Source organism: Dermacentor albipictus, chromosome 4, assembly GCF_038994185.2.
Source record: "Dermacentor albipictus isolate Rhodes 1998 colony chromosome 4, USDA_Dalb.pri_finalv2, whole genome shotgun sequence".
Lineage (NCBI taxonomy): Eukaryota > Metazoa > Arthropoda > Arachnida > Ixodida > Ixodidae > Dermacentor > Dermacentor albipictus.
Genome location: NC_091824.1, coordinates 12,032,410 through 12,058,713, shown reverse-complemented (window position 1 = coordinate 12,058,713; position 26,304 = coordinate 12,032,410). Strand labels below are relative to the sequence as shown.

The 26,304-nt window shown below is 44.8% G+C and overlaps 1 protein-coding gene across 4 annotated transcripts in view; it reads left to right on the top strand.

Annotated features, from left to right (window-relative positions):
• The window catches only part of rhea (Talin_middle and talin-RS domain-containing protein rhea), a 408,423-nt gene that overhangs the window by 153,548 nt on the left and 228,571 nt on the right, over positions 1 to 26,304 (top strand). For all 4 annotated transcript variants that reach the window (XM_065450432.2, XM_065450447.2, XM_065450440.2 and 1 more), the window contains exons 20-23: positions 7,229 to 7,330; positions 7,411 to 7,578; positions 18,402 to 18,722; positions 19,832 to 19,975. In XM_065450432.2, coding sequence (XP_065306504.2) covers positions 7,229 to 7,330; positions 7,411 to 7,578; positions 18,402 to 18,722; positions 19,832 to 19,975 — 735 coding nt within the window. The remainder of the gene's footprint in view (positions 1 to 7,228; positions 7,331 to 7,410; positions 7,579 to 18,401; positions 18,723 to 19,831; positions 19,976 to 26,304) is intronic.

Below are 26,304 nucleotides of genomic sequence, written 5' to 3'. Positions count from 1 at the left end.
CGTTATCTGTTGAGAGAACTGCCGCTAGCCAGCTGACGTTGATTAAACCCTTTTAGATACTGACAGCGAAGGACATGAAATGAATATTTTCGAGGGCCGCAAGAAATGTCGAGTTTATTCTCTCTTGCTTCCCAAAAAACAAGGCAGAAAACATGTTCTCTGTTCTTGCCACAATAATAAACCCAGGTAGACCTTCCTTCATTTGTGGCAGCCGTTGCCTTTTCTTCTTTTAAAAATGAGGAAATGTTAATAAACTGAAACGAGTCATCGTGGCGCCATAGAATAAACAACCAACTTTAGAGAAGGGAAAGTGTACCTTCACAGTGGTACGAAAATAAGAAGCGGCAGCGCATGGAACTTAGCGGGGAGCCCAACAGATAGCGCTGCTCATACAGGAAGCGGAAATGCTGTTTTTTTTAGTGCAAAATTCAATATGGCTGCTCTCTAGTGGTAGCGTACACAGGTACATGCCGGGCTTGTCCTCCTAGCTTTGTGGCTTGCTTCATTGCTTTGGCTGCCACGTAGCTGGTGCATTCCAACTGCCAAGAGACCAAAGAGCCTCTACTGACGCCCATACATACAAGCCAGAAGTGAGTGAACAGGACTTGCGACTTCATTGACAGAAGATAAGCAGTGCACTTTCTTGTAGAAGAGAAAAAATAAAATTTGCATATTGAGATACGCTGAAATCATTAACGTGAGTTTGTAAACTGCTCAATTTCGGCGTTGCACATGACGGCCTGGTAACAAGCGGCAACCAGTATCGCTATCAGATTGGACAGTGCCCCACCTGTTGACACCGATAGTTGCTGTTGTAGATTAGCAACTTGCATTGCGAAACAATCGAGTGACTCACGCATCTACTGCCGTGGTCAACACAGCAACACGGACTACCCTACATTTTAACGTTACCTCCTTTCCAATTTGTATGTTTCTTTTTGTTATTTCGGGGGCCGCTAATGTGTCGCTCACGCTTGGTGCCCCACGTTCACTCAATATGGACATGGTTGGTTTAATTCGTGGGCATCACCTTTGGCAGCCACTTTTGGGGGCCTTTTTCCACCCACGTGGCTATCAACTTCATATACTTTGGACCATGTAATCATGTATGCTGGTCTCCGTTCACGTCACATCACGGCTGATGAAGGCCCACAAGCATAATTTGCCCATGGCTGCAGCAGGAAAGGACGATTGAGGAGCACCACTTACGGTGCGTGTAAATTAGGAGTCTTTGTCGCTCTGTGGACTGCAGGAGCAGATGCTTGCCTCGAGAGTCTGTTGATAATAGCAGCTGACCAGGCTGCCACATCCGAAAAACATTACATGGCGACCATGATGAAGTGAGACTCAGCATTCCATCACCGCATAAGGCTTAGACAATGCACTATACATTGGCTAAGATCCACAGGACAACAACGAGCATTCACGAACCACGGGTCGCTTACGGCCCATTCAACCATCTGACTTCGGGCACAGGGCTTGCCTTCATTGCACATGGTGGTCTGGTAATGAGCGACTACCAGCAGTACAAGCAGATTGGACAGAGTATCCCACCTGTTTGCACTGACAGTCACCGTTGAAGATGAGCAACTTGCACGGTGAAGCAATTGGGTGACTAAGGCAGCTGCTGCCGCGGCTAACACAGCAACATGGACTACCCTGCCTTTTAGTGTTACGTCCTTTCCAACCTGCACATTTCTTTTTGTTCTTTCGGTAGCAGCTAACGTGTCGCTCACACTTGGTGCCCCACCAAGTGTGGACATGGTCGGTTTTGTGGGAATCAGCATTTTGCAGCCACTTTTGCAGACCTTTCCAGCCATGTGGCTGTCAACTTCACACACTTCGGACAATGTAAGCACGTATGCTAGTCTCTGTTCACGCCAAATCGCGGCCAAAGAAGGCCACAAGCACACTTTGCACATGGCTGCAGCAGGAAAGGACTAACGAGAGCACCAATCATGGTGCGTGTAAACAGGTAGTCTGTGTTGCCGTGCGGACTGCAGGAGCAAGTGCTTACGTCGAGAGACTGTTTTCGAATGAAACTGACCAGACCGCCACATCTGAGAAATGTAACACGGCAACCATAACCAAGTGGGACAGCATTGAAACGAGACTTTGCAGTCAATCCTTTCAGCGTACCTCTAACATAACATTGAGACTATACGCTATACATTGTCTAAGATCCACATAGCAGTGAGCATACAGGCACACAGGTCGCTAACGGCACATTCAGCCGTCTGACTACAGGCATAGTGCTTGCCTTCATCACACATGGTTGTCTGGTAACAAGCGACAACCAGCAGTGCAAATAGATTGGACGGAGTGTCCCATCTCTTTGCACCGACAGTCACCGTGGAAGGTGAGCAACTTGCATTGCGAAGCAATCGGGCGACACAAGCATCTGGTGCCGCAGCCAGCACAGTGACATAGACTGCCCAGCATTTTAGCGTTACCTCCTTTCCAAGCTGCACGTTTCTTTTTTCTTATTTCGCGTGCCGTAATGTGTAACTCACACTTGGCGCCCCACGTTCCCTCAATATGGGCATGGTTGGTTTTGTTGGCATCGCCATTTTGCAGCCATTTTTGCAGGCCTTTCTACCCATGAGGCTATACGCTTCATACACTTCGGACCATGTAATCAGGCATGCTAGTCTCCATTCACGCCAAATCACGGCTGAGGAAGGCCACAAGCAAATTTGGCACACGGCTGTAGCAGGAAAGGACGGAATGGGGAGTACCGATTACGGTGCATGTAAATTCGGAGTCTATGTCGCTGTGTGGACTGCAGGAGCAGGTGCTTACCTAGAGAGACTTTTTCCCAATGGAACTGACCAGGCTCCCATACACGAGAAATGTAAAATGGTGACCAGGACCAAGTGGGTTGTCAGTGAAACCAGCTTCTGCAATCAATCACTTCAATCTAGCTTGCGCAAAAACCCAGGCTATCGAGCAAGAAAAGCAATCCTCAATGAGACTAGGAATTAAATATGGGAATGGGAAAGCTTGCGTTCAAGAAAGAGGCCATTCTACCCTGCAAGCACTGAAGGCCAAAAACATTAAGAAACGTTGAATGCTGCATAACACACCGTTTAAAGGTTAATGCAAGACAAGCCAATGCCGCATCAGCTATTTCAGGAGAGGAATTGCACAGGGCAACGTACACTAGAAAATACTGCTACAAATATGTTATGCTACTAGACCGTGACTGGTATTAAGTATAAGCAAAGAATCGGTTGACCTTTATGTTTTGGTGAGGAAGAGGGATTAGGCTTAACAAGAATGAAGAATGAAAAAGCTTGCATTCATTGAAAAAAAAAAAAAAATACTTGGCACACTTGGCATACTTGGCACAAATAGAATTTGACAAGCCCACGAAGCTGATTAAGAAAGGGCAAGCTGACGGAACTTTTTCGGCCAGCATCGTCCGTCTTGTTTAGAGGTTGCAGGTGCATCTGAACATACAGATTTTTTTTGTTTGGGTACCTGGATGATTCGGCCAATATTCGTGCTGGAGGAATAATGGCCGAGGCACTTTTAACTCTTGACACAGTCCTTCGTAGGCTTGATATCTCATCTTAATACTTCTGGATTGTCTTCTTTGTTCGTTGTGTAAAAGCCTTGCGAGTTCAGCTCCAGCTCCTTCCTGTTGGTGTAGATGGGGGCTCCTTTGATGAGGACCATGATGTGCTTCATGCAAGCTTTATTGGAGCAGAACAATAACACACGAGATACAGCACAAATTAGCTAAACTCATGCAGTGTTTTCTTTTATGTTTAAACAAATTATGCTTAACCATAAATATGAACTAACATTCATATCATCTGCTACAAAAAAATGACATGTATCTCAAGACTAGCAAGCCAATACAGCATATATCAAGCATATTTATTTGTGAACCAGGTGTTGTTTACCTTGTAGTAGCAGCCAAAGTCCACACAATGACCTTGTTGTAGCAGGCAGCGATTTCTCTTTAGTGCGTGGAGTTTTTTGCTTTATACTGGTGCTGTCCTCATTACTGCATGTATGGAACAGAAATTTTGGCTGCATCAGAAATTGAATAAGCACAATTTTGCAATATGAAATGCGAAAAGGTGTGACATATAGATTGTAATAGTTTGTGACTACAGAACACATGAAAATGTGCACTGTTTGTTCTAGGGTGCTTAAACAGCATGGCAAATAAATATTGCTACTCTCCATAAAATTGATGCCTGCCTAACTACAATGCATGTCAACAGCTTAAGTATTATTAAGGTCACAAATGAGAACATTTGTGCACTCATTTATACACTAGAAGAGATCACACTGCTGGTTTCAGAAGCAAATGCATGAAAGACATGAAGCTATTAGAAATGATGCAGTCTTTTTCTGGATGAAAGTGATGCACTGTTTCATTACTGCAAAAATAAATGTCTTCAGGTAAACCAAAGTGAACAGCAAGAACATCTTGAACCAACAGGTATGAAATGTGAGTGAATTAGGATGTGTGCAACACTTTAATGCATTAAATTCAGTACTTGAGCTTCAGTTTATCAAAGGGTTATTCGGTTTTATGGACAAAAGAAGTTGCAGGCGTACTCAGAAAAAAAAATATATATATATGTATAAGGCTACTTATTCACCCATGGCTACGGCTATAAAGAGATGAACAATGTTGTGCGCGTTTCGATATCAATTTTTCTTTCGTGATTGTGTCTGTATAACGACGGCCTCGCAACTAAACATTTATTTAGGAAACAGCAACGGAGGGTCTTGACTGCCCATTTGTAATGCAGGATCTAGTTCATCAACTTGTCTATGCCTCTAAGTTAACGAGACGAGTATTACATAACGATTCAAGCAGCAATGTTAAACGACTCATCGTTATTGCCACAGTCAGTCGCAGCAGAATACGGCTCCCATTCTGATGCAGACGTGTTCCGCATGGCTCATGACTGAAACCTAGCTTTTGAGCTTACATCTCCCGTCGCAAACCCATCACTGCACCCCAAGTTAAACAACGCACGTTATAGAAGCGCAATAAACTGGTTTTAGCACAAATTAAGCAGCCATCTTAAGTGTACGAACCAATGAATCCGTGCCTGCTGTGCATGCGAACATACCGGTAAAAATTTTGATACAGGCCAGAGATCACGTGGGTGGTCGATGATACTGAACGTTATTTTGCATTTACAATTACTGACAAAAAGCAGAGTAAGTACTCAAAGGTACAGTGCATAATTAGGAATAATAACTTTGTACTCTTTGTCATATATCAAGATTGCTTCAATTAGTGTGGATGAACGTCTGTAGGTTAAAATTGGGCTTACTACAATGCCTCTAGCAGGAGATATTGCGCTCACCGGGAAACATTTTTAATCGGTATACTATGCCTGTTTTCTAGCAGTGCCGCGCTGCCTATTTTTTTGCCCTCTGTGGCCATCTGTTGAACTTCAGTGTTTGGGGCCTGGTGGCACTAAAGCCAGCACGCTCAACATGGGCCATTTTGGCCCATTACATTCTGTGAATGACATAAATAAAGAAGCGTATTATCCCACCCATGTTTTGCCCGACATAAGCGAATTTCCATCCCAGATTTTTTCATAAATTCGAACCGGAGTTATTTTATCTAATTTCTTGAAAATGATTTTTTTTTAAGTCTTGTTTGTTTAACTTTTTTCTTCTTGTGCTTAATCTAGAAAGATAATATTTTGCATAAATGTTGCAAAGAGAATATTTTATGTTTGACATTTTCGTCAAGTTTCTGTGTGAAATAGAAAATGCACCAAAACGCATCAAAGTTTAAAAAATTTTCTGATTTGAGCCAGTTCGGAACTTTTTCACATTTTTTTGTTTCTGGACAGCATAAAAAAAAGCACATAAAACTAATTTACTGTAAAGCATATTAAAATAAGAAGAAATCTTTTCCAAACCAATGTTTTTGGTTTGCATTTAATTCGGTCGTGAAATTGGAAAATATTGTGATAAGCAATAAAAGGACGCGCGCTGCCTCCTTCAAATACTTTTGGGCTTGCTGGGAACGCTTGTCAGGAATAAAATTTTCGGTTCCAAGCAGATTGAATATTCATACATGACATAAAAAAAACCCAGAGAAAACAAAAATATAAAGCAGATATGCATGTTTGATCTGTCTAGTGGAATCTCCCTATAAAATGTTGGCTGAGGATAAAGGTATTTTCAAACATGTTTCCGCCGGAAAACTTCAAGCTGCAAAAAGCGATGGAACAAAAAAATGTTAGGCATAACGTTAAGAGACGAGAAGACAGCATTGTGGAAACAGGTAAAGCTGACATTAAGTGAAAAAATGGAACTGGTCAGGCCATGTAATGCATAGGGCAGACAACCAGTGGTCTAATAAAGAATGGGTGCCTAGGGAAAAGAAGGGCGTACGAGGACGGCAGAAAATTATGTTGAATGATGAAATTAGTAAATTTGCATGCGCAAGTTGGAACCAGCTGGCGCCAGACAGGGGTAATTGGAGATCACTGGGAGAGGCCTTTGTCCTGCAGTCGACATAAAAATAGGCTGCTTATGATGATGATGATGTATAGTGAGTATGCAATTGAAGACTGAATTAAATAGGACAACATTCGATTCATCATTATAAAGGTATATTCACACACCCCTAGGTAGAACTACTTCAAGGTGCATACCTTGAGAATGAGATATGGTTGATTAACTGTTGGAGAAATTGCACAGCTAGTGGATAGCATTGAAGATGGAGTCAATGCCATATTAAATTTGATTTGGGTGCACAGCAGGTTTCTGCAAAGTTTGTGCCCAGGATAACACTTCTGTTCATGCAGAGCATGGGTTTCAGTCTTTTTTGGCACAGTGCAGCTTTTCAGTGGTTCAGACAACCCCATAACTTTTGACTGTTTTCTAGAACTAAAAGTCTAGAACTAGAACTAAAAGGAATGCGTTTTCATGATCGAGAGGACATAAGCACAATACGATGGCTGCCTTAGCTCTGCTTGAGGAGGGGTTCAGGAATGTTTCAAGAGGTGGGTGGACCGCCTGACTCAATGTGAGAAAGCGTAATAATAAGGCATGAATAAGTTACTTGAGTTTAATTTTTTTCCTTTAGCTTGGTCGGATACTTTTCAAACAGTTCCAGCCACTATGCCTAGTCAGATCTTGACTGAGCTCAATCGCTTCTGTGCCAATATACTGAGGTGTGCCTGCACAAGGTATGTCCTGTGTTTGAAGTGGGCACTGGCTATTGCAGCCTCGCCAGAACCTGTTGAATGCTGCCAGCCGAGTGGGTGAGGCCAGTCATGCTGTCCTCTACACCATTGGCGAGGAGGATGAAGCAGACACGGAGCTTCAGGTGGGCTTCACTTTTTAAGAGCTTCTTGTGTTGTCAACGCTGTTGATGTCAGGCAAGCAATGAGTGCCCTTTTCCTGCAGGATCAGCTCCTGGCCGCAGCCAAGCAGGTTGCCAATGCGACGGCAGCCCTGGTGCTGCAGGCCAAGAATGTGGCCTCGACCTGTGATGATCAGGGCCAGCAGAACAGGGTGATTGGTGCTGCCACCCAGGGAGCCCTGGCAACTTCCCAGCTTGTAGCCTGTGCTAAGGTGGACCCATCTTTCACTTACGCTATCTACCGGGGCACCAGACTGGTTCTTGTGGCCCAAGTGACATATTTCTTTTTGAGGAACGGCTCATCTATATGCCATGTGGCTAGACTTTTGTGTCAACATTACAGTCAATGGTGGCTCCGCCACGTACCCGAAAAAGCCACTGTATAAGAACGTCTGAAATTTTGGATGCTGAAACCTTTGGCTGGCCGATTTTCCAGTCTTTTTCCCATGACTGCAGGTCCGAAGTGTCAATAATCAAAAGCCATCACTGCTGCTATCTCTATTAATGCGTTTAGCATTCTTAGTGTACTTCAAGCACTTTCCGGGGGCTAGCTGTGTTTGTACGTATGCTTGTATCGAACCATTTTCCTGCCTACCTGCGTAGATCATGGTCGAATGGGTAGTGCATTGGGCTGCTGTGCTGAAGGAACAGGGTTTGAGACCAACTGTCGGACCATCTTGGGTCACTGAGTATGTGGCAATGTGTGCAGTGCAGCTCTTCAACAAACCTTTCACGCGCACATGGGTCACTGCAGAAGGGGGACTGGGTAGGCACTGTTGTTCCATGAAAACCTTCAACACCAAATTGGAGCACTGGTTATGGGCCACTGGGTCTGTGCCACTCTTCAGTGAAGGTCTTTGACGCCAACTTGGTTATGTGCTCATGATTATATTGCGCTTAGTGTTACACTGACAATTTAAGTGAAAGACAGGACTTGGATGTACGTAGTGTGGACGTACGTAGCGTGATTGTGCTACGTACGTTCACGTCTTGTCCTTCACTTAAATCATCAATGTAACTCTAAGCGCAATATAATCATGAACATCCACCAACTAGCCCCCTTCATTGCTTCACTAATGGGTATGTGCTATTGGAATGTCGCTCTACAGTGATGAAAAAGACCCCTTAAATGTCTCCCATGCTGAGTGGAATTGAACCCACATCACAAGAGTTCTTCAACGACAGCAACCCGACGCTTCAGCAGGCTGCGCCACAAAACCACTGGGCATGTGTCGCTTTTCAATGAACATATTTCATGCCAACACTTCAACTAGCTGCGCCATCAATGCACCGGGTATTTATTGCCTTTCAGTGAATGTCTTTCACATCAACGCTTTAGCAAGCTGCACCATGAATGCGCTGGGTAAGGGCTCCTCTTCAATGAACCTCTCGCCAACTTGGGTCACTGATTATGTGCCAATCAGTGTACAACAAGCGAGGGAACAATTCTCAGCATTCGCAGGCCCCAGCGACACACTTCTCGTCTCGGAGGCCGCGCGCAGACTTCTCAGCAGTGTCACTAGATGGTGCAGCATGTCCAGAAAGAAACACGAGACCAGAAAGGAGCACAGTTGCCACATTTCACGCACCGGCACACCGTGCATTTTAAAGGTCGCACACAGGCTTCACGCTAGCGGCACTAGATGGCGCCGATGTTGTTAGGGAGCGCGAAAGAGGAGTGCCGCTGCAGTACAAGCCTCATTTATAACTTGTTTTGATGGTGGCAATACATTGTCACTATAGTGATTCAATGCTAAATTCATTGCTGTCAACATTCATCGTGAGATGGGTTCTGCTGAATACTTATATCACGACTCTGAACCGGTGGTCTGGCACACTGATCCGCAGCAACGCTAAGCCTAGCTGCTTCGATGTTTGCTACCAAGCTTCCTGCTGCTTGGTGCCGTGTTTTTCATTGAAAGAATCTGCCGCTGTCAGCAATGGCACCAACTCCACCTTTGTCATCTTCACAAATGGCCTTGAAGCACAGGAAGTACGGCAAAAGTAAAACATTGCATAATGGCGGTTTTTGGATATCGACTTTGCTGCAATACAGCGGTATTACGCAGTGAAGCATACGCACTGTCGTGCGGTGAAGCGTACCTAAAGTGGAAGGGGAGTCAAGAGAGAGAGATTAACTCTATTGAAATAATAATCAGAGTTTTTGTGGGTGGCCCCCGAAGGGGAAATCACTAATAGTCGCTGCTGCTAGTCCAGGGCTCTGTTGGCTCTTGCCATCTTCGCCGCTCTCTGGAGCAGCTTGAGCTGGTCGTTGAGAGCCGTGCTGGACAGCAGTGTCTCCCATTGCTCCCTCGTGGTGTTCGTGTTGTGGTGTTCTGTGTTGCATAGCGCACACCCCCACCTTGTGTAGTACAGGGTTGGGGTGGCCCCGCACCGTGGGCATTCGTTCCTGTAGGCTGTGGGGTGTATGCGATGTAATATGTGTAGGTTTGTGTAGGTGCCTGTCTGGAGCCTACACCAGGCAACAGCATCCTCTGTCTTTAGTTTTCGGTGGGGTGGTGGATATCACAACTTGTGATATCGCTTGTGACAAGCGATTCCCTCAATGGTAGTTCAGCATGGCTGAATACTTGAGGTCAACTGGGCCTGGGTCGCGTGTTTCTATTTACGCCCAAGCCCACTGCTCGAACGCTGCGCTGCCGCGCGCCGATCACATGTACCACATTTCTAGGTACCTTTTTACCCGAAGTGCCACAGCAAGTGCCCTAGATCCTTCTAGGCATTTGGTACGACTAGGGAGATGTTATGCCTGGATGCACAATCTGCTCATCCAACTGTCGCTAAGAGAGAGTAGGTTTTTAAATACACGCCGCCTAGGCTATTTTGAAATAAATGTTGCATGTGGAAGCTGAAGTACACTTGACGAAATTTTTCAGTGTCGATAAGAGGATAAAGGGACGTGATAAGTTAGCCATGGTGTGCGTGGCGATTCGATCTACAAAAGCCAGGATAATTGGGGGACATGGAGGGTTTCTCGCACCATGAGCCATATCATCGCTGCAATCAAGCGTCCTTTCCTTCTTTACATCACTATCTCTCTTCCAGCTGAAACAATAGCAAGGGGCAGATGCCACACACGACGCATAATAAACAAACTATCGTGTGACATCCAAAAACAAAGAAACAACAACAACAACAAAAAGAAAACGCAGAAATTTTTCTGAGAGGTAGACTAAGTATGTGGAAGCAGCATAAGCATTGTGCCACTTGTTCATCTCTATGCAGCCCGGTGTCATTACCAATGTTATGTAATTATGTAACTTGATTAGGCCAGTACTAATGACAGTGCAGTGGCAACACGAACTGGTGCCAACGGTGGTGCAAGGAGCATTGATGACGTAAGCAAAGTACTGTACGTGGAGGCGCGAGGTGACACTGATAACGTGCCGATCATTATAAACAGTTACAGTAAAGCCTCGTTAAACCATACCCGCTTAAACAGTAGTTTTGTGTTAAAAGTAGTAAAGTCAAATCCCTGCCCCACGGCCATTGAACATAATGTGTTTTGTATCCGCATAAACCGTACCAACTCATTGCATTTGTATTGGTTAACACGTAATGTTTCCACTTTTCATCGTGCAAACACGGCAGTGCGTTATCTCCATCGGGTGGCCCAGCAAAACAACAAGCCTGAGAGACCGGAATAACGGCCTCCAAGTGCCCTGTGCGTTTGCGGGTGAAGCCACATCAACATCAACATCATTTTGGCGGCGTGCCAGAGAGCGTTGTGGCGGCATGCAAGCGAGGACTCACGTCATGCCAAAGCCCGGATAGAAAAGACGCCGGATGCTCCGCATAGAAGATAAATTAGACGTGTTCGTGCTATCGCACGTGACACTGAGCAGTCGGTGCTGGCACGCGACAGGGATCTAGTGTTGACTACGGTGTGTGGCATTTGGAATGCGAAGAAGTGGCTCGGTAGCACCGCTGCGACCGTGAAGAGATGTCGGCTACGAGGTTTGATTTTTCGTCATCGTTACCTCTGTTGTTGCTCAAGTGTCGGCTAGCGACAGTGATGAGGATGACACGGAAAGCGACAGCACAGGTGATTCAGGCCTGACAGTGGCAGAATCTGCGTGTTACGTCAGCCTTATGAATGCGATCGTCGGGACGAGAAGAGCACACCGCAAGGAAAAAGGCACCCCACGACTCCTGCAGCGCTACCATGCATGTGCATGGAGAATACGTAACGCCAGTGAGGAATCTGCCATGCGAGTGTTTGTCGAAAGGAGGGGGGCTGGCTGAAAAGCTGCCTTGCAGCTTCAGTAAGTTTGAGGCGCTGTCGTCACTGCTAGGCCGCCGCAGCATCAAATGAAAATAACACTTTTGTTGTGCGAAGTTTTTTCCCCTTTCATCACTCTCTCTCAGTTCTGTTTTTGACAGGTAAGTGGTCAATCCCATGCTATTTCGATTAAACTGTACTAATGTTTAGCACATACTTTTTCCGAGCTCCGGCCAACCACGGTTTAACAAGGTTGCACTGTATTGCTCTTTAGTGCCTTATCCATCTGCATCGAACCATTATGAACCGTGAATGTACTTGGCCTGCATATGCTTCATATAATGCTTCATATGGCACTGCCGTGCGGGCCGTACCTTGAAATCGATCTGTGATGCCCAGAAAGAATGCTGACTGCTAGCTTTGCACGCTGTGTTCTTACTGCTTACTTAGTTTTGAAGAGATGCGCGTGCCCGTAACTGTGGTAGTGGCAGAGTGAGGCATGCGTGCGCTGAAAACACTGTCAGTGCTGTGTCCTCACCGCTTCGTTGGCATTGAAGTGAGAGTCAGTGCAAAGGCAAATTCGCTTGCTGCTGCGCGTGCTATCTTGAAAGCAGTCGTTTTATTATGGGACGGATGGAGGGACAGTTTTCTTGTTGGATAAGCATGGAAATGCTTACGCATTTAAAATAAAACTTGCCTACACTGTCTAAAGTCTGTAAATGCGGGCTGGGCCAAGCAGACTGCGTACCCAGCACAGCTAGGAACGTAAAACCAAATACTTAGAAGGCTCTAGGGTGTGTGCCGTGGCTCTTCGGTGAAAACGTACCTAGAAACATGGTACCCGCGGATGGCGCATGACGGTGCAGCGCTCGAGCACTGGGGTCGGGCGTAAATAGAAACACGCGTCCGGGTTCTCTGCAGTCGGCATGTTGAGCTGCTCTCTTGGCTTGCAGGTTACCTGTGAGGCCAGCGTAGCTCAGTATCTAGATGATGGTTTGGGTGGTGAGGTCCTCAGTGTCCTCCTTTGGCATTGGGGCTAATGACTTGTGCAGCAGCTCTTCCGATTCTCCCCTGTAGGAAGTTGTGACGGGCCTACTGAGAACCTATGAGGATTGTCAATGATTTGTTCATCTGTTGGCCTTTGCGGATGGCTAACGCGATGCCAGCTCTTCGGCTTCCGTGATCGTGCAGGGGCGGATCGATGCAGTGAAGGTAACATGTCCTCGGCAGTCACAGACCACTGCCACTGCATCCTTATCTTCATCCCAGACATGGCAGCATCTGTAAAAAGGGCGGTGGTTTGGAACCTGAATGTTTTCACTATGTACTGGGTCATCATGCTCCTCCTGCCAGAGTGTAGGTTAAAATCCATGTTATGTTAGCCTCGTACCAGAGAAGCCATGGCTCAGGGTGCTGCGCATGTGGCTGCAGTCTAACCAGCGGGCCACCCACACCCTTACACTCCTCAAAACCAGTGTCAAGGTGATATTGCTCATGATATCCCACGTAACATCCAAGAACAGAGGCATAAAGTAAGGGGACACCCTCCGACTTGTCCGAAGGCTGGTGGTGAGCAGAATTACATACAGCCTACCCTACTACCATCTCATACAGTCTGAGACGAAACAGGCAGACACGCTCTTGAGGATGTCTTTAAAGACTGCTCTCCGCCTGGCGACAAGTACATTCACTGAGAAATTGGCACGGGTTACACAACACCCTCAGCGAACTCACAGAAGCCCTTCACGTCTCGCAACAACAAAGATTTGTGCAGTCTCGCACGGGGTGGCAGGTCCTACAAACTTTGGGCATCCAAGCCGCAACAACATGAACCCAAGAAATCTGCACAATACCTCGTCACATCCAGGAAAGGTATCACATTGCCCCAATACCATGCAACATGAAAGGGGGTCACTGTCACGAGACACTGTTGTACTAATTATACACGTGTGCACTTCCTGTCTCCTGTCACAGTACGGGCAGCTATACACCTAATAGATGTATTGGCCTGCCTTTTAGAGCTATTTTGGACGTGCCCTGTTCCAATTTGAGGTCTTTGTGGCAGCAAGAGGCATTTATTAATTTTTTAAGCGTGTCTGATTTTTCAGATGTTTTTGCAGCCCATGGGAGTAAAAAAATAGGATGTTGACTGTATAACCACCGCGGGTGGGACATAAGCTTGCATATCCTGGCATGCTACATGTCACCATGATATACAGCAGGCCCCTAACATTACTGGGTAAATCGTTGGGCCAGGGCTGCGCTCTGCTGCTTTGGATGGGCATCAAAAAGCCTTCATTTTGAAAGTTCAGGCCAGTACTGACTTTTGTTGTACTTGTTATTAGTGAAGTTTTGGTAAATTCGAATTGCTTTTGCAGTTGAACAAATTTTGCGTGTCCTGATAACAGTTCTGGTGACTGCCATGGGGCAAACGAGTGTGTTTGACTTAGATCATATTATAAGCCTAAGCAATAGTTCCATGTTTAAAATGTCCACTGTGAACACATGTACAAATAAATAAATAAAGTATAATACTGCCAGCTGCCCTTTGGCTACTGGCAGCTAGGGCAGGAGGGGTTAACAACGAAGTAATAGCCTTACATTAAGCAGAGATACATACATTTCAGAGCAAAATAGCAAAATAAATAAATAAATAAATAAATAAATAAAAAGAAATAAAAAAATACCAAGAGCAAAAAGCATAAAGAGCAAGAAGGTTTTCGAACACAAAATCAACATCACTTTCAAATAAGAATCCGAAAATATGTGCGCGTAATGAAAAGCAAAGGTTCTATGATAACTACATTACAAAAAAAAAAGGGAGGGGGACACAAATTATTAGATGAGTGTACTGAAAAAAGGAAAATGGCTATGAAAATAGTAAGACCACACATAGTGTGCACCGTTTATATGACACAAAGAAATTGGTGTAGCAAGTCTGATATATTACACTTGGTCAGGAAGGGCAGCTAAAAATGATTCAACGCTAGCTAAATTTATTACTTCTTATGGAAGTGAATTCCACTAGGCGATAGTTCGTGGGAAAAACGAAAAGTGGTACACCGAAGTTCGTGATTGTGGTATTAGAATACTCTCTTCATGCTTACGTCTCCTGTGTCTTGATTTGTTTGACTGTGTGTATTTATCAAATTCCAGTTTTGTGTGATTGTTCACCATGTTATACATCATTCAATTTACGGCGTGAGTCAAGTGTTGGAAGGCCTGATCGAATTTGGAGTTCACTAACAGATGTATTTCAGTTGTAGGCATTATAAATAAAACAAATTGCATTTCTCTACACTTTCAACAAGGGCAATATTTGTCTTAGAATGCGGGTCCCAAACGACATCAGCGTATTCAAGTATCGGTCTCACTAAGGATGTGTAAGCGACAAGTTTTGTTTTATTTGTAGCATGTTTCAAACAGTGCCTTAGTAACCATAATTTATATAATGCTGCTGATGCTATGCATTTAATGTGAGCATTCCAGTTCAGTGTTTTGTGTATGATCACATGAAGGTATTTGTATTTGTCAACTCTCGTAATTGCAACATTGTTTATGGTGTGTGTGTGTTTTAGTGGATTCCTCTTTCTTGTTAATGACATGTATGTGCACATTGAAATATTAAGGCTCATCTGCATTTTCTGGCACCAGTTGTCAATGGCTTTTAGGTAATCATCCAATAGTATTAGTTTATCTTCAGCTGACTGAATATTCAAGTAGACAACACAGTCGTCTGCAAATAAATGGCAACACACTGGTGCTAGAACGTTTAGGTAAATTAAGAAGCGAAGTGGCCCAAGGACTGAACCTTGCCTGAGAGGACGGGTGCACGTGGTGAGCCTGATGCGAGCATTTTGCTTTCTCTTAGGTAAATCGGAGTCAAGCCATTATTGAAGAAGCTATTTAGTTTGAAGAAGAAATCCAAGTTTAATCATTAAGTTGGGATGAGATACACGATCGAAGGCTTTTTGGAAATCTAAAAAGGTTATATAAACTTGCCCTCCTTTGTCTAGTGCTGCCATTAGGTCATTAGTTGTGTGGAACAATTGTGTAACACTTGATAGGGCACGCCAAAACCCATGTTGCCTCTCGGAAAAGAAGTTTCTGTCTTCTAGATGGGTGCTTAGATGCTTGTAGATTAAGTGCTTGAGTACTTTGCGCGAGGTGCATAAAAGTGAGACCGGTCGGTAGTCAGGTACAGAAAATGTATTGCCGGATATGTGAATCGGGATTACTTTAGCCAATTTCCAGTCCATGGGAAGCTCCCCTTTCAGTAAACTTTCGTTCTATATGACGCCAGGGTGCTTTGAACACCATTCAGCATATCTGTAAAAGGAAGGCGTTTGATATACGATTCGGGCCCACAAATTTTTTTGTATGTAAATGAAGCAAAGCAGCGAATACACCCTCCTTACTGACAGCAAGCTCTGGAACGTCAATACCTGGCCTATTGAAATTGACGAGCTGTGTATTACCCGCCAGAAAGACAGAGGAAAAGCATGTATTGAAAGTTTTAGCAATGACGGAGCTATCAGTGACAGTGTATCTTTGATCTGTATCTTTCTTGTAATGGCTTTACTTCCTGTAATGTACAACCAAAACTTACGCTGGTCTGTTCTTAGGAACATTTAGACCTTGACATTGAAAAAGTGGTGTTTGGTTGACTTTATTTTCTCATGCATCTCTGTTGCAAAGAGTTTGCAAACTAATTTTGCAATGGCTGACACTTGAACATGAAAGTTGTTTTATGCAACATTTCATGCAACACCAGACGGGCTTCCGTCAAAACCTCGACTTCATGCAACATTTCATTTGAATGATCTCACGAGTGATTCACGGGTTGACGCGTATTCTTCTTTTTGTACTTTTTTTTGGCACATATTCCTTGATGCATTGGTGTACGGCATTTTTAAATTGTAACCACAACGCATTAATGGTAGCAAAGCCAGATGTATGTTTCCGTGAAAAATCATCATACTCCCTTTCCAGAAAATCAAGCAAACTTTCGTCTTGAGCATTATTGAAATCTAAATGTTCTTTAGGTTCCTCGCTTGTCTGAATTCTATGTAGTTCGCTCCTAAAAAGTACTGTTGCGTGGTCCGATATGCCAGGCAGAATTTCGACCGTAAACTCGCATTCGCCGACAACAGATGAGACAAACACTAGGTTGAGAAGTGCACTTGAGTTTGGCTGAGCATGTGTTGGCTCATGTACAATCTGTTTAGGATTAAAAGAGAAGGCTAAATCCAGTAGCGATTCAGTGTGCATACTTGATGGCTCAGTACACAAAAGGTCCCAGTTTATCATTGGCAGGTTAAAGTCTCCACACATAATGATGTACCTAAATTGTTTACTGTGTTCTTGTAAAAAATCGCATAGCGATTAAATGACAGTGATATCAGCATTGGGCGGCCTATACATTCCACTGATAAAAATGTTGCAGTGACGTAACTGAACGGAAACCCATACCATTTCTACATTGGTACTGTGAGGCACAAGCGAGAAAAAAATTTTCATTTTTTAAAACGATTGTAACACCTCCCCCTCTTGAGCGACGATTGTGGTGAATAATTCTGTGCGTCTTAGATCAGCATCAGGCATGTTATCGCTCAGCCACATTTCAGTTATCGCAACTAAACCCGGATCATATGTCAAAAGAAGGCTTTCAAGTTCGTCACATTTATTCGCAATGCTTCTTGAATTAATGCTCATAACAGAAAATAAGTTATAATCGGCCGGTATTGTAGACATATTTGGCCTCAGTTCGAGACTGAAACCCGTGGTGCCATTGCTAGAGTGGTAGTTTGGGTCATTTTGGCGGCACTGCAGGCACCGTCTTGCTCAGTGCATCATCCCATCGAAATAATTTGCCGTTGATTTTTACTTTGTCAAACGACGAGGCTACTCTGTGTCCCTTTGATCTGTTGTCTACTGTACTCGCCCAGAGCTTTTTTTTTTGAGGGATTGCACTCTAGGAGAGAAGTCTTCTGAAGTACTGTAGTCTGTGCCCTTAAGCGCCAAACAGCTTTTAAGTATCCTGGTGTTGTCTCTGCCGTCTAATAACCTAAATATTACCGGTTGATACTTATTCTCAGATGACCCATCAATTCTGTGAATCCGTTCGATGTTCATGTTTGAAACTTGAAGTGGACCTTCAATAACAACCCTTCAATAACAATAGCCGCATGAGCTAGAGGAACACAGCCATGGCAGTACTTTGGTTGCCATCAACAGCTGTTGTGACAGTCATTTTGGGAGTGTATTGCTTTAAACCAGGCAAATCATATCACTGGCTACATGTATAACTGTGTCACATCAAAACAGGACATGCGTAATGGCATGATGCGTCTTGACAATAAATGTAGGAAGTGGGCACTGCAGCTGCTAGACTGGACTAAGGGGAAATGATGTGAACCTAAGTCACTAATACCTAAAACTAGCAGTTGCTCGAGCATATGAACACCACCGCTACTTATAATTTGTGTCAGATGTCGAATGTTATTGTCCTGGGGAATCTAGTGGAGGATGAGATGGGGCACATGTGGGGCTTGATAGGGCGTGATCGGTTGTTATTACTGAAGCTATGTGGCCTGGTTGCATTGTGAAGGTACTCGCACTATATTCAACGTGGCGAACAGTGTAGATGACTAGAAAAGAGAGATAGGGTACAAGCAAAACAGACTGCTGCATTTGCTCTTGTTATCTGTGCTGTTTTCCTTGTCAAATGAAAACCGACCAACTTAGTTTCAAACTCTCATGCTTGACCCAGTGGTGGTGCGTTTATTACAGATAGTGGCACCAACTATCACAAGTCCGAGCTGCCAGGAGCAGCTGACGGAAGCCTCGAAGGAGGTTGGCAAGAGTGTCGATGCCATTGTGGCCAGTTGCGAGGATGCGACCCGTCAGGAACCCCTCCTGTCAGATCTGCGGGCTGCGGCTGCGCAAGTGAGCCGGGCCCTAGAGGAGCTGCTGTTGCTGATCCGAGGGGCACCGGAGCGGCGTGCGCGGGCTACTGTGGCACAGGACGGTGCGCTGGACACCATTCTGGATGCCACTGACCGGCTTTTCTCCAGCACTGGGGATGCACCCGAGATGGTGCGACAGGCGAAGGTGGGCAGGGGCCTTGACGGGCCTAAGTGCGGCAGCATGCACACTGTGATGCTAAAAGATACGAGTCCACCAGATAAGCTTTCTTTGAAGTGGCATTTGCAGTGCTGTCATCCACTGTGGTCTTCCCTACTATCGTCCAACCTCAGTGAGAGAAGAACACAAAAATATTCTTCAATACTGTGTCAATCCACCACATGCTTCCTTTGTTCAAATTTTGTTATGGGTTCAACAATGTAAAACTATATTTGTTAGCTTAAATATGTCAGAATGCAGGTGTCACGATCAGATGAATTTAGGGGAAAATGGCTATGCTTGTCAATACTTGGTAAAAGCAGATCTAGGGACCTTCAGGAGAAATGCAAGGCAAGCAGGTAAAGGGCCACCTTGGATGTTCCTGGCACGTACATCGTGCCACGGAGCAGGCATGCAGGCACAGCAGTGCAAGAAAGATCTTAAGAGAGGCTTTGTGGCCATCCTTGTCATTCTTGTTTGAACATATGTGTGAAGCTCAAGTACCCATGCTATATAATGTTTGAGGAGACCTGAACGAAGTTTCTTGCATCTGAGAGAAAGCTAAAGTGTGCTGATATTGAAAAGTACATCTTTATTTAGGGCGAACATTTTTATTACAAATGCACTTGCAGTTGGTTCACGTGTGTACCAACCAGCCCAAATAGGTGCAGCACGTTTCTTCTGCACTGGGCTAACATTTTTTGTTGGCAGTCCTCTCTGTTCACTTCATCCCGGCGCTGTTCCTCATGTCGAGGTTTGTGATGCGATGTGTTGTAGGGGCCAAGTATGTGCTCGCTAAGTCGAATGCTGAATAAAGGGAAAATCAGACATCCACCTGTTCGTACCAATTGCCACAAAGGAAACCCATACGGATTCCTCGAAAGAAAAGCCTCAGAGTTGAAGAAAAATTCGTTCTGGTTCCGGACCAGGACGAATTTTTCTTCAACACTGAGGCTTTTCTTTCGAGGAATCCGTATGGGTTTCCTTTGTGGCAATTGGTACGAACAGGTGGATGTCTGATTTTCCCTTTATTCATTACTTCTCTCCACCTTACGGGTTTCCGCAGAACTACTATGTCTGCGTTGAATGCTGTGCAGGTTCTGGCGCGAGCCACAGCCCAGCTGATCCAGGCCATCAAGGGTGAAGCTCAAGCCGAGCCAGACTCAGACCAGCAGAAGCGGCTCCTAGCAGCCGCCAAGGTCCTCGCCGATGCCACTGCCCGCATGATTGAAGCTGCCAAGGTGAGAATAGCAGTGTCTCATCATTCTCTTTCTCGGCTGGTTGTGGAGGCTGCACCATCATCTTCTCGTATTGTACAGTCAATGTGGGACATTCTGCAGAAAAACTCAGTTTGGGCATGCAACATCTAAATGAATGCAGTGCCGTAAGAATCACATTCACTGCCGCAGACTTTGCATTTCCAGATGTGTGCTTAGCATTTGCCTAAAATCAGCCATTTTTCTCATTGTGTGCCTCGCAAGGTGCCAATATAGAGGGAGGAAATTGCAGGAGAGGAAGCTAGCTTGACTGCAACTAATGATTCTGTCCATGTCCTTTTCTATTCACTCAGCTGTTTTCCTCATGGATGTTTTGATTTAGTGAGGGCCTTCTTTCAGTAGCATTATATATGCGAAGTAATATCATCATCCTCCTCCACTTTACTTTGAAAATCAACTTCCTTATTTCTTCATGGATTTTGATGAAAATTAGCACAAATGTTTAGAATGTCTCCCTGATGCTTCCATAACAGTTCTAGAGGGATATCTTGAGAACATTTTATTGAATTTTATTGAGCAGAATTTTTCTCTCTTGAACTTTCTGGAGAGCCTGGGGAAATTAAAAAACATGACAGAAGGCTTGTTAAGTAGACTGCATAGCTAAATGCATGCTGAGGTATGTGACATTATTTCTTTTTTTTTTGCAACACAAATTTTTTGGAGTGTCACTTCCTATGTTAGGTTCACATCAAGCACACTTTCAAGGTAGACCAATAGCCATATCATGAATTTATAAAAAGTCAAGATAAGAAAGCGAGACTGTCAGGACCTGCACTGTGGCCCATGCAACGTGACAAAAAAAGATGGAGTCAAAATATGCTAAACGGTAACAAAGAAATCAGCTCCAAAAACTGTGCAGAAAGGCAAAAAAACAGTTTTGAGAAAACAGCTCTCAAAGTTTCACCCTCACTTCTGTTCTCTAAAAGGCCCCAAATTTGTAGTCTTTCGGGTGTTTTGTGTGATGTGGGGTTTCTTGTACATATGGCCTCTGGTCTCGTGTGCCTTCGTTCCCCACAACCCCTTTTCTTTTTGTATGGCGTTCTTTGCTGCTGCCCTACAAAGAGCATGGTGCCTGGGTTTCAAACCAAGTGAGGTGCAGAACTCTGTGTGGACATGAATATAGTTCCAGTGTTGTACCTGCAGGCTGCCTCATTGATAGCAGTCTCCAGTACAATCAGTGAGGCACTTTTTTCTTTTGGTAGAATTGACCATGTTACTGAATTAAGGCTCTCAGTGTCAGTAGCCTTCCAAGTCATCTTCACCTGACAATGGCTGTGGAACTTAGGATCAGAGAGCCAGTGATAGATATGCAGGTGCTAGGTGCTTTCCAGAATTTTACTTTTGTAGGATGCCTCGATCACTTTTGCAGCCAGGTGTCTGTGCCAGCCCAAGGGGCCTAGTGAACAGAGCTCACGATGAGGTTCTCTTTATGAAAGGGTGCTATGATAGATATTGTTATAAGCTATTGGGGCAATATGATAATAGAGGAAATGCGCAGTATACTTGTTTGCGGGTCCGAGGTGCCGATGTGTGAAATGCCTATCCACAGATACAAGGAGTCGACGCTCGACATGCTCAGTCATGCAGTTCAAGGTGCTCACGTGGGAAGTACCTAGCTGCACAGTCCAAAGTGCCAATGTGTGAAATGCCTAGTCATGGGCTCGAGTAGTCGACACTCAATGTGCTTAGTAGTGCAATCCGAGGTGCTGATGAGCAAAATTACTAGCCGCGGCCTCGAAGAGTTGACACTTGATGTGCTTAGTCGCGCATTCCGAGGTGCTGACGCATGAAATGCTTCGACGCGGGCTCAAGGAGTCGATGCTCAATGTACTTAGTCATGCAGTGAAAGTGCCGATGCACAAAATGCTTAGGCGAGGGTCCGAGATGTCCGCGCGCGATGTGCTTAAAGACCGAGTCGGAAACTCATATGCGCGAAATACCTAGCCACGGGTCTGAGACGTCCACAAATGTGGGAATCGGCCACGCTACTGCGATGTCCATGTAGCGTCCATTTACAGCGAGTGGAGACGTCCAGACTTGCGAGGTGCAAAGAGTCGAGCAGACGACGCGAGCGCCGGACCAATGGCGAACCATGCTGGAGTCACGTGGCGGGCGTGGCCGATCACAGACTCTGGCATGACCTTCAATAGTTTGCTTTTTGTGTGCTTGTTTCAGTATGGAAGAGATAGTTGAAGGGGCAAATTTCAAGACTGAGAAATGCACTTTCCAACGAGACCAAGATGGCGTCGCTCGGCTGCGCCGTTCTAGAGATAATGTGGCTTGAAAAACGCTATTCTTTCTTGATCTTCGTGAAACCTTTCTCTACCTTAGCTGATTAAAAATTTCTTAGAGCACTTCTACGTAGTTTACAGTGATGATATTTCGGAATGAGACAGAAAAAGAGTTATAAAACTGAAAATGTGATTTAAAAAAGAAAGAAACTATTTTGTTGGCCATTTTTCGCAATGCGAAAACCGTGTCCCCCCTTAAAGACCCCCAGTGAGGCATTACATAGGGGGGTGGGAGGGGGGGCAACACGAAACATTGCAGTGCAAGATGTGACATAAACGACAACAGTGAACAAAAAGGACCGAAATAAAGACATGATATATATCATGAACTGTACACAGAAAAAATATTGTTAAGGGAAAGACAAAAAGCACAGCAAAGCAGTTCGGTAATAAAAAGGCTGCAAGACTATCTTTGAATTTTGAGGGATTTCTCTCATTGGCAATAGACTCTGGAAGTTTCTTCCAGTCTTCAGTAGTTGATGGCAGAAGTGATTGATTAAAAGCTTTGTTAGAGCCTTGGAGTCAGTGCAAACTACAGGAATTATGATTAGGAGGAAGCAGGAGAGCACCATCAATCTCCAGAAAATTGTAGCATATCTTATGAAAAAGATGAAGACAGGTAATCCTGCGGCACATTGCTAAAGTTGCTAAAGATGGAAGGCCAAGGGATGAATTGATATTGGTAATTTTTAAATTTTTTTTCATTTATTGAAGCCTTAAAGGCCCGGAGGCATTACATAAGGCGGGGGCAAACAAAGTAATAGGAACTCTTCATCAAGCTAAAGAGGGAAAAGAGGAAGAAAAGATAGACGAAGAATAGAAAAGGAAACAACGCTACTAATAGTAATACTAAGATACTAATATTCATATTATATTTAGAAGTGATAAATCATGAAGCTTGGTTCTGAATTGCTTCTAACAGTTTGGTTAAATAAGCTTGATGGGGCCTCCAGGTGGAGGATGCATAGTAAAGTCTGGTGTGGATAAAAGTTTTGTAGGCTAGCTGAAGAACGGAAGAGGGAGAAAGAGTGAGGGATCTTCTGATGAAGCTGAGGGACTTGGAAGTATCAGCAGCGGGCTTGAGTATGTGTTCTTACCAGGATACATTGTTAGTTATTGTTACTCCAAGGTAGCGATAAGAATCAACTTGCTCAATACTAACTGAATTGAGGGAATAGGGATAGGTATCGTTTTGCCTATTCCGAGAAACCTGCATAAATTTACATTGAGATATGACTAAAGACATTTGCCATAAAGTGCACCAATTGTCAGTTTTAGGAATGGAACTATCACAAATTGATTGCATAAAAACAGTTTGTAACACTTTGCCAGAAACCAGTTTAGTACTCTTTGATACCGTTGGGGGAATGTCATACTCTGAGCTTACCAATAAGTTTCATAATTGCTTCAGTGGTAATTAGTACAGAATCCATTTGGACAAAAGTATAATCTGGTAGGAAGCTAGTGGGAAGTGGGGTTTCCTGAGTAAAAACAGAATTAAAGTAGGAGTTCATAACATTGGATTGGTGTTCAGGAGGAACAGGGGACTTATAAAGATTAGTTAGAGGAATGTTGGTGCGTGCACCCTTTTTCAGTGAAAGTAAGCTCTAGAATTTTTTTTTTTGGTTTACTATAGAGTACATTCTGCAGATCCTGGTGATATAATTTTTTTTTTTATTGAATGCTTTATTCCAATCCTATAATGGTGTAAGCATGCAAATTGCTTCTGTCATTTATCACTACAATTTGTTTGTTTAGATGCTTCTTTCTTTTCAATAATCTCCTGACGTCAATCGTGAACCAGGGTCTGCTGACGTCACCGTTTACGCTAATAAGTGGCTCATGAACTTCTATCAGAGGGAGAATTTTTCGCTTATATAGTTGATACAATTGAGTATGGCCCGTGAAGCGCAGCCACCGAAGAAACAGGCCAGCACGCCTAGTAGTGACGAACTCACATCTTTATTGCCAAAACGCAACTACTGCGGCCCCTTATATATTGCCCGCTAGGCATGGCGCAGCAGCAACACAAAAAGCAGGGCTGCCAGGGGGCGCTGCATTTAAGAAACTTTTAACATTGTGTCACTCCTCCCCTCTTAAGATATATGCTACGGGGAGTACTTGACCACTGGTTTTCGAGTTCTTGTGCTACGGCGCAACTGTGGAGTGCAAGGTGCAGCCATGACAAGGTTCTCCACGGCACAGTTACTTCCAGATATGCTTTCCGGCGACTGTTCCTCATGTAGCACGTTGGGTACAACTGGGAGATGTATAGCTGGTTCTCTCTCATGAAGCACATCCGGGACGGCTGGAGAATGGGTGGGCGGTTTCCCCAGTTGAGAAGAAGCTTCTGCTCCAGCAGGACGAAGTGGCGCTGTCTGCGCAAGGTGCAAGTGGTCATTGTGTCGGCACCATGTCGAACCGTCTTGACAAAGAACCTGGGCCGACGGTGGATTGACGTCTGAAACACTGGCAGGTGCCCATGGTGCACCTGTGCGGAAGTTTCTCGCATACACTTCATCTCCTGGTTGGAGTAATGGAGCCTGCCGTGACCCTCTGTCAGCATTCAACGTCTGTTTCAGTTGTTTAAATAGCACCGATGCTTGTAGGCTAGGCTGCAGGACATCCAGAGGAGTCTTGAACATCCTCCCCTTTAGGAGCTCACATGGTGGCCGACCGGTTACTTCATGTGGGGTTATCCGAAAATGAAATAAAAACCTGGAAATCTGTGTCTTGAAGTCGCCATAGCCAGACTTCTTGAGTTTGTTCTTTACAGTCTGTACCACTCGTTCTGCTGCACCGTTGGAAGCGGGGTGATACGGTGGTACAAGCATGCGGTGTATTACGTTTCGAGTTAAAGGGAAGCTGAAATGGTTTTCAATTTCCATCAATTGCTGGGATTGGGAAGAACAGACCTAATAATTTACGGTTCCGAAAATTTTTTTCGTTTTGTTAATATAAGGGGCGGAAATCGCTTTCTAAATCACCCCCGCGAACACGCCCCCATCGCTTCCCGGAGCGCCGGGTGAGGTGGTTGCCAGAGAAAACTGGCGAGAGTGACGTCATTCGCGGGGACCGAGCTGCCGGACCGGCGTGCTGGCATGTGCTGGTATGCCTCTTTCCGTCCTGCGCATTACTGAACGACGCTATGAGAGATCTGCCGCCGCCGCTGCTCATGTTTGTTTTCTTTTGCGATTTTCGCAAACTGTTCTTTCCTTCTGTGCTGCTTGAGTGCCTACAGCCAAGGGCGCCCAACATGCCCTCGTTCTGTGCAGCATTCGGCTGCGCGAACACAGGCGGGTGAGACGATGTGATGTTTCACAGATTCCCGAATGACAAGAAGCTTGCAGCGCAGTGGGTCCGTGCGGTGAGGAGAGATAAGTTCATGCCGACGAAATCAACTGTGCTGTGCTCGGACCATTTCCGCGATAGCCCGATAGCCTTACGACAAATGTGGAAACGCGTTGTTGCTAGCGTTGCTACACTCCGTTTCATACATCAGGTACAACACTGTGGAGGCTTGAGATACTTCTTGCAGTGGCTCAGTTCGCACTTTGAAAAAGTTCGGTGTTGCTTGACCCGATTTTTGAGAAAATTTTCCATATATAAGCTCAGTTCTCAATGAAAAAAAAAAAGAATTTGCCCATAGAAACAATCCGTGTATTTATATGGCTGCTAACACGTTCTTTTAAATAAATTTTCTTTTCGGCATTTTTTAATTGCAGCCTGTCGCGGCAGCTTCTCGTGCATGCTCGCGCGAGCAAACGCTGCTGGCACTCTGTGAAGCATAGACGGAAACGCGCGCAGTAATAAATTTTGGTGACCGGACTTCGTGCGTAGCTTCAACAGCATTGCACCTGAGGTATGAAATGGAGTATAGGCTTGCCTAGTGACATTCGACGTACGGTTGCAGTTATCGTGTTTACCACATGGCGGTGCTAAAACTGCCTAATATCTTTATGTCAACACTAGCATAGAGCACGCATACCGATTCTTGATCGA